The sequence below is a fragment of the Argentina silus genome (assembly GCF_951799395.1).
Source record: "Argentina silus genome assembly, chromosome: 18".
Lineage (NCBI taxonomy): Eukaryota > Metazoa > Chordata > Actinopteri > Argentiniformes > Argentinidae > Argentina > Argentina silus.
The window spans coordinates 8206192-8215170 of NC_139672.1; the positions used below are offsets into that span (position 1 = coordinate 8206192).

The following is an 8979-nucleotide window of genomic DNA, read 5'->3' on the forward strand; positions in this document are numbered from 1 at the left end:
AGTAGGCATCGACAGGGGGTAGTTACTCTAGGTTTACTCAGAGTAGGCATCGACAGGGGGTAGTTACTATTGGTTTACTCAGAGTAGGCATCGACAGGGGGTAGTTACTCTAGGTTTACTCAGAGTAGGCATCGACAGACAACAGAGGGTAGTTCCTCTTTCTGGCATCAAATGAGATGATATGATGTGTAGAGTTTCAGCCATATTGCTTAAACACCTACAGTATGTTTGTTCAGATGTTTCAGTGTTTAGGTGGAGGGGTGAAAGGTGGATTTTGGACGGGTCAGTACTGTTGATGAGCATGTATTGTCTCTCCACCTCATCTGGTAGTCATACACACCTCTCTCTCCCTGTCTCTCCCTAGGTGTGAGTGAGGCATCCTCGCTAGTGACCATGCGCAGAGTCACCCACCCTCTGGTCAGAGAGCCTCTGACTGGCATCGCCCACCTCCCCTGTGTCTTCACCCTCCAGCCCAGCTCCTCTAGCCAGCCACCCCACATACGGTGGACCCGAACCTGGGTACCACGTGGAGGAGAGGGGGGTCCTCTGGAGCAGACCGTTCTCTCTGTCAAAGGTAAAGAGAAGAACATGAGATTTGGTAGGATCACACACTGGTCTGCTGGTTAAGCCATACCATAATAACTCTTTTCTCTCCGGTTGCCAAAGGTGATGTGGTCAAGGTGAATAAGGCATTTGCTGGCAGAGTCCGACTACCAAGATACATTGCCGACCCCCTGAACGCGACCATGGAGATCTACGGTCTCCGTGCCAATGACTCAGGCACTTATCAGTGTCAGGTCGTCATGGGTGACGACTTCGAGCGAGACACAGTGCCCCTCGTGGTCACAGGTGAGTACTGTAGCAGTAGAAAACATCATTCCCAAGGCAGACTCGTCTGTGAAAATAATAATTTCAACAAAGCAAAGTGTTTTAGGACAAAAGCTTTTGAATATTCTTTCTCTGAACAGATCGAATCAAATCAAACTTTCTTTAGCACATTTCATGTACAAATGCAATACAATGCGCTGTGCAGGAAAAAATACATAAAAACAGCATTCATGTTGACCGTTAATCATAAATGGTTATCTTGATGAATGTGTTCTGTAACACAGTGGATGAAGGGTATGTGTGTCTCTTAATGACATAACTAGTGACAGCTTTGAATCATAAGTGAGAAACTGGGACCTTTTTACTCAATTCTCATCATTCATTCACCTCAGCGGTATAATACTGTCCAGTCCCCAGCACAACTCCTACACACACTCCTTTATGTCATTAAAGGCCAATTACACTGAATGAATCTTATCAATATCCTAATGATTAGTTTCTCTGGTCGTACTTTTGTCCGATTTAGTTTGGGTTTTCATTATCGGTTCATATTTGCGGGCTAATTGTCTGTAACTGTGTAATTATAGTGCTTCAGGCAGAGAATACCAATGACAATTCCTCTGGCCACTCTTCCATGAAATTCAACTAAAAGCACACAGAGGGTTGCAAATTGATCTGTTTACCTCGAACAGTAATTGCCCCGTTTGGACAGCATGGCTCTGTTGAATTGAATTGAATGCTTGTTTGTTTTTCATGTTTATGTATATGTGTCCTTGTGGTCTAAATGAGAACCAAATGAAAGTGAGAGGGGAAATAGAGAAACAGATATCCTGTCAGGATAGCCTCTGTTTGTCAGTTCACAATGATGTCTAGTACGCCCTGCAGAGAGAAAGAGAGAGAGAGAAAAAAAGAGAGAGAGAGAGAAAAAGAGAGAGAGAGAGAGAGAGAGACAGAGAGAGAGAGAGAGAGAGAGAGAGAGAGAGAGAGAGACAGAGAGAGAGAGAGAGAGAGAGAGAGAGAGAGAGAGAGAGACAGATAGTGTAACAAATATAGAGAGAGACAGCGAGAGAGAGAGAGAGTAAGTGATAAAAAATAGACAGAGAGAGAGGGAGAGAGAGAGAGGGAGAGAGAGAGAGGGAGAGAGAGGGAGAGAGAGAGAGAGAGGGAGACTAAGTGATAAAGAAAGAGATAGAGGGAGAGAGAGAGATAATTAAAGCATATGCCTATGCGTCACCCCCCCTGACCACCCCCCCCTGTCTGTCCTCCCCAGGTGTGGTGTTCCACTATCAGTCTCCCAGTGACCGCTATGCCCTCTCATTCGCCGACGCCCAACGAGCCTGTCAGGAGACCTCCGCCCACATCGCCACGCCAGCACAGCTGTGGGCAGCGTTCCATGATGGATATGCCAGCTGTGCCACCGGCTGGTTGTCAGACCAGACTGTCCGGTGAGGGCTGAAAGACTGGCAGAGGGCATAGAATATCGCTCCTAAGAGCTGGCATAGACAAACACACCCCTAAAACTGTAGGATCAGACTTTTCAGCCTTGAGCTGTCAACACAAACTTTTCAATGATAACTACTCATTTATAGAACATTCATTATTTAGTATGATCAATAAGTAAGTCGCTATTTGTTCATACATTGTTATGAAGTACTCAGTCAGTAGTTAAGTTCTTAACAACCGAAGAATGCACTTGTGTTATATCTACATTCAGTGTTGGTACACAGTGTAAACTGTAACAATAATCACCACAATGCTCTCATCTCCACAGCTACCCTATCCAGTCTCCAGAGCTTGGTTGCTATGGACACAAGGAGTACTCCGCTGGCGTGAGGAATTATGGGAAGAGAGACCCTAATGAGATGTTCGATGTGTACTGCTTCGCTAGGGAACTGGAAGGTACACACACATACACACACACACACACACACACGCACACATGCACTCACACTCACACTCATAGCACTGCTCCATTCAAGAAACCCCACTTTATCTGTGTATTTTGGGTGCTTATCATGACACAATACAACCAAAATTGCCCACTTCTGACAGATAATAAAGTTTGTCTGTCTCCTCTCTCCTCTCCTCTCCTCTCCTCTCCACTCCTCTCCTCTCCTCTCCTCTCCTCTCCTCTCCTCTCCTCCAGGTGAGGTGTTCCACTCCTCCGTGCCTGGGAGGCTGTCTCTGTCCTCTGCCTCAGACAGGTGTGTGTCTCTGGGGGGAGAGTTGGCCACGGTGGGGCAGCTGTACCTGGCCTGGAGGGCCGGTCTGGACAGCTGTGCCCCAGGCTGGCTCTCGGACGGCAGCATCCGCTACCCCGTCACCCAGCCTCGCCAGGGCTGCGAAGGGCGCCAGGCGGGCGTCCACACCGTCACGCCCAACACTAACGCCACCGCGGAGAACGTCACCGAACTCTATGACGCCTACTGCTACAGAGGTGCGAGCCACTCCCAAGACCGCACCAGTGTTGCACGATGACTTCATAGTAGGACTGGTTAGGACTTAGGTCGTCACAGATGTTGTGGTTCTCAACATTTTGGCTCATGACTCGTGACCCCAAAATGCCCCAAAGATGTGGGTAGGCTTATCAGACCCCCACATTTCATTTTGCGACCCCACCATTGAGAATCACTGCTATAACCGACAAACTATGAACTCTACTATATTCACTCGAACTCAAAGCCCTTCGTTTGCATGAAAACAGTAACAATGATACGATCTCCAACTCCACATAGCCTCTAATGGTCACCCGATAGAGGTGTAGCTATGACGACCATCTCCACTCATCTCCAGGTCTATGACTGCTAGTGAAGTTGTAACCATGACAACTGATGCTGTTGCTATGGGGGTAACTATGGCGTCCTCTGGTTTTTTGATTCTAGTAATGTTAACCTGTCTCATTGTTATACTGGACCTGCTGGAACGTGAGAGCACCGTGGAGGGTGGGAGAGAGATGGAGGGAGAGAGAGGGAGGGAGGGAGAGAGAGGGAGAGGGAGGGAGAGGGCTATGGAGAGAGGGAGAGAGAGAGGGTGAATCCTGGCGTTATTTGATCAACTGGTTACGATCTTCCCCATGGTGGTTAAGTCCTTGTTCTCGTTTTTATCTGTTTTTTTTGCCGACTCTACACATGCATTTCTGTCCAGTCTTCTTTTCACATTTTATGTTTCCCTATGTGTGCAAACAAACAAACAAGCTAACAGACCTCAACATAACTTTGAGATGTCCAGCATCGACTGTCTGTTCGGACTAAGCCTTAGGCATACACCTTTAGGCATACAGTACTTCAGCCGTGAGCGTTGACACGAAGTTACCATGACAGCAAAGTGAACCTCTCTGTCTTCCCTCCCAGGCAACACAAAGCCTCCAGGTCCTATCTCTAAGATCTACACGTCCCTGTGGAAGCCCTGGACCTACCTGACAGGGTCCAGCGACACAGACACCCCAGGGACAGACAGCCCTGCCCAGGCTTCAGAGGCCTCCACCAGCCCTAACACCATAGGTCCTTATGAACTTGTTGACTTTTCTGCTTTACCATGTGTACGATAGCATAGCATGTGTACGGTAGCATAGCATGTGTACCAGTAGCATAGCATGTGTACCAGTAGCATAGCATGTGTACGGTAGCATAGCATGTGTACCTGTAGCATAGCATGTGAATGATAGCATAGCATGTGTACCTGTAGCAAAGCATGTGTACCTATAGCATAGCATGAGGAACCTATAGTAGAGAACTAGTAGTCCAGCTGAGGTCTTTTCTCCTCTTCCGCACAGTCTCTTTGGATGGGAGTGACCTTCCTCCTACTAACTGGACCGGATTGGTTGACCTGGAGGAAGAGGATGATCACCCCTTCACCTCTGACCCCTGTATGTTAAATGTTCCCCTATGTTTATCATCAATATACAGTACATACGATGCATCATTGCTTTATTGTCTATGTACATGGAAATTCATGTTGTGAAGTCAGCCATACAAAATACACAAAATCAATACGCAAAATCCCTACAATAAAACCTTACGAGCCACTGTTCAACAGCCTGCGGGCTATAGGGATGAAGCTGGCCCTGCTCCAGTTCTTCCTACAGAGTGGGACCTTGTATCTTCTTCCAGAAGGCAGCAGCAGGTCAACACAGTGAGCAAGGCTGTGTGTGTGTGTGTTCCTTCTGTCCATCCTGTTGGCCTTATTCCTGACCCGCTTTTCATAGAAGCCCCTGAAGCAACCTGCAGCACCTACTGCACGTCAGCTGACGATATCAATAGACATTTCTAGAAAAATATGATTTTTCATGGATGTATGGAATGGATAACATATTGATGAGTAGAATGTCTGTATTGATAAATAAATGGATGTTGGTCAATAATGATCATTCATCCATTCATCCATTCTGTTTCTCAGCCTCAGACCCCTGGTCCTCAGAAGCCTCGGAGGGCTACGTTAGCCTCCAGCTGAGCCCAGGAGAGAGCACTCTGGACTGGGGGGAGCAGATGGAGCTGGACTCTGACTCTGTGGAGTTCCTCAGACCCCCAGAGCCCTCTACCACCCCAACACCCTCCATACCGGCTGACAAAAAGGTAAGTCTGTCTGTCTGTCTGTCTGTCTGTCTGTCTGTCTGTCTGTCTGTCTGTCTGTCTGTCTGTCTGTCTGTCTGTCTGCTTCCTTGCCTGCCTGCCTGTCTGTCTGTCCGTCTATTTGTCATTCTAACCGTCTAATCACCTATCCATCTGTCTGTCTATCTATCTATCTATCTATCTATCTATCTATCTATCTATCTATCTGAAGGCGATCTCTAAGATAGTGAAGTCCTTGTGGAAGCCCTGGAACTATCTGGCAGGTGTGAGTGAGACAGACACCCCAGGAACAGGACGCCCCGAGGGGGAGAGGGCGGGCACGATGGAGGCCTCTGAACCTACCAGCACGCCAGCTCCAGGTGGGTGCAATAATGTGGTTGAACAAATGTTATACAGCCTGCTATTTCCCTGATCTTTACTTAGGACTTCCATGGGGAAAATGCTTATTAGTTAATAATAGTATACACATCTTCCTTAACAAGAATGTACAGGATCGAGGAGAGAATAAAGAACAGGATGGAGGTGAAGAGAGAGAAAGAGAGGGAAAACAGAGAGCGAGGGAGAGAGGGATGGAGAAGGAAGAAGCACAGACAGTAAACATTACAGTGATGGATTTCCTCCTTGCATCACTGTAGCTTCAAATTAAAAATAATTCCTCAGTGTGTGTGTGTGTGTGTGTGTGTGTGTGTGTGTGTCCTGCCATTTGCATGCATGCATGCGCGTGTGTGTGTGTGTGTGTGTGTACGCTGCCGTGTGCAAGCATGCGTGTGTGTGTGTGTATGTGTGTGTGTGTGTGTGTGTGTGTGTGTGTGTGTGTGTGTGTGTGTGTGTGTGTGTGTGTGTGTGTGTGTGAGTGTGTGCGTGTGTGCAATGGGGAAATAAACTGTCTGGCGTCATAATTCAATAAGGTTTGCCCTTTTCAGTCGCGGTTGAAGTTGAAGCTTCATTAATACAAATATGTTCTCGGGTCCCATTCAACCCACAGGCATAAATGTTTAACACGGACCAGAACCAAACTACAACTTGTTTTCTGCATTATTTAAACCCATACTTCAAATGAAATATATTCTATACAGCTTCAGAGCCGTGGGTGCTTCTGTTCTGGATGTGGATTGTAAGGCAGGCTCGCTTGAACAACAAAACAAACAAGCTGAATACCAAAAAAGAAAAAAGCTCAGAAGTGTTTGTTTTTGTGTGTCAAGAAACACACAGAGAATTCATAATATGATCTGCTTTCTCTCTCTGTATCTGTCTCTCTTACTCTCTCTGTCTGTACTGTATCTATCTCTCTGTCCGTACTGTATCTCTCTCTCTCTCTCTCTCTCTCTCACTCTCTCTCTCTCTCACTCTCTCTGTCCGTACTGTATATCTCTCTCTCTCTCTCTCTCTCTCTCTCTCTCTCTCTCACTCTCTCTGTCCGTACTGTATCCCCCCCTTCTCTCACTCTCTCTGTCTGTACTGTCTCCCCCCCCTTCTCTCACTCTCTCTGTCTGTACTGTATCTCTCTCTCTCTTTCTCTCTCTCTCTCTCTGTCTTTCTCTCTCTCTCTCTCTCTCTCTCTCTCTCTCTCTCTCTCTCTCTCTCTCTCTTTGTATCAACCATAGCTCACTGACTGACTGAACCCCTTCTTCTCCCTTCTGGGTAGATATAGTCTCCTGGGGTCGTTCATGGATCTCTGGCTCCTGGCTGGGGATCCCCCCTCCAGCCACTGATGAGCCTTCCTCTACCCCAGCCACAGTCACCCCATCCGTGGGCACAGAGACACAGACTTCCCCCTCCACCTCCAGCCCCGGAGAGTGGGCCCCAGTCCCAGACACCACCCAACCCAAGGGTGGTACCTGGATCCGCGTGGCCACGTCAGAGGGTGAGGCCTCCCCCGAGCCGGACGACAAGAGAGCGGGAGTGGTGACCACCAGAGCAGAGGTGGCGGAAGGTGCTGGAAGAGAACGAGGGATGAAGAAAGAGGAGAACGATGAGGAGGAGGGGAGTGCGGAGATGGCGGAAGTGGCGGCCGTGGAAGCCAGAGGGGAGATCCAGTTCACTCGTAGGCCGGTCAGTACCATCAAACCCAAAACCAGGTCCGGCTTGTCTAGAAACAGGACCGTAAGCAAAGGCCAGTTAGTGTCCAGTACCAGCTCAGCTGGGCCCATCAGCGAGGACTCATCCCCCTCCCCCAGCCCAGCACCTAGGCCAGTCGGAGCCACCAAACCCAAAACCAGGTCCGGCTTGTCTAGAGACAGGACTGTGAGCAAAGTCCAGCCCACAGTCAGAACCATCACAGCTGGGTCCGTCAGTGAGGGATCCACTCCCCCACCCCCTTCCACCAGTCCTCGTCCAGGCGTTCCTTCCCCATCCCCATCCCCAGCCTCAGGGAGCTCCAGGAAGGCCTCTCCATCCATCTCATGGGTCCCAGTGGAGAGAGCTGGAGAGCGGGGAGGTCAAGGGACGGAGAGGGGGTCCCTGGATGTCTCTCCGTCGCCCTCCGGACCTCCCGAGGAGGAGGAGTTGGCCTGGTCTCACTCCCTGGGCTCAGGGGCACCTTTACCTGGCAACGTGGATGAGGAGATTCATGGTGGATTCAACCGGAGCAACGGAACTCTGGGCTCGACTTGTAAGTCTGTCTGTCTGTCTGTCTGTCTGTCTGTCTGTCTGTCTGTCTGTCTGTCTGTCTGTCTTTCTATCGGTCTGTCTGTCTGTCTGTCTGTCTGTCTGTCTGTCTGTCTGTCTGTCTGTCTGTCGGTCTGTCGGTCTGTCTGTCTGTCTGTCTGTCTGTCTGTCTTTCGGTGTGTCTGTCTAACAGTCAACCCAATGCTTTTCGGTACAGCCCTATCCCATCAATCTTCACAAAACAATAACAACAACGTTGCTCTTTTCCATTTCTCTCCATCATGGCGTCCTTCACACACAGCCATACTGTGCGTTCCCCAGGGTTGTCTTCCCCTGCTCTGTGATTCAGTCTCTCTACACAGCTGGCCTTGCTACCGTGTTGTTTTATTCAGAGATAATCAGTTTGCCTTACGACCTGCGCTTCGTGTGAGATGCTGCCTCCTGTATTCCCACTAGACGAAGAGGTACTCAGGTAGTCGGTCGGTGTGTGTGTGTGTGTGTGTGTGTGTGTGTGTGTGTGTAGTCGGTGTGTGTGTGTGTGTGTGTGTGTGCGTAGTCGGTGTGTGTGTGTGTGAGTGCGTGTGCGTGCGTGGGTGCATATGTTTGTGTGTACGCGCGTGCGTGTGTGTCTGTGTGCGAACACGCGTGCGCGCGAGTGTGTGTGCGTGAGTGTGCGTGTGTGCGTGCGCACGCGTGTGTGTGTGTGTGTGTGTGTGTGTGTGTGAGCCCCTTAAGTTCATGGCACATTGCTGTAAACCTGCAGAGTTCTCTTTCTCTCCACAGCTATTTCGCACATTATAATGAGCATGTTGTTGGATAACAAACCTTATTACCAGGACCCTACTTTTACCTCCTCCTGGGTATTGGAGCATCATGCAATTGTATGGTGATTTATTTTGCTCTCTTTGCAACTGTTGATGTGTAAGGTAGAAGTGCCGTATTCATCTGAGAGTGGGAACTGAAAAGCAGAATGCTG

At 49.0% G+C, this 8979-nt stretch overlaps 1 protein-coding gene across 1 annotated transcript in view; it reads left to right on the plus strand.

Moving 5' to 3' along the window:
- LOC310819253 (neurocan core protein-like) overlaps window positions 1-8979 on the plus strand; it is a gene marked incomplete at both ends in the record, with an annotated part of 30882 nt that overhangs the window by 1291 nt on the left and 20612 nt on the right. Inside the window, 9 exons of the mRNA XM_083690497.1 lie at window positions 331-574; window positions 667-849; window positions 2099-2273; window positions 2600-2727; window positions 2975-3265; window positions 4179-4328; window positions 5224-5399; window positions 5620-5755; window positions 7042-8007. Of these exons, the coding sequence (XP_083546623.1) occupies window positions 331-574; window positions 667-849; window positions 2099-2273; window positions 2600-2727; window positions 2975-3265; window positions 4179-4328; window positions 5224-5399; window positions 5620-5755; window positions 7042-8007 (2449 nt within the window). The remainder of the gene's footprint in view (window positions 1-330; window positions 575-666; window positions 850-2098; window positions 2274-2599; window positions 2728-2974; window positions 3266-4178; window positions 4329-5223; window positions 5400-5619; window positions 5756-7041; window positions 8008-8979) is intronic.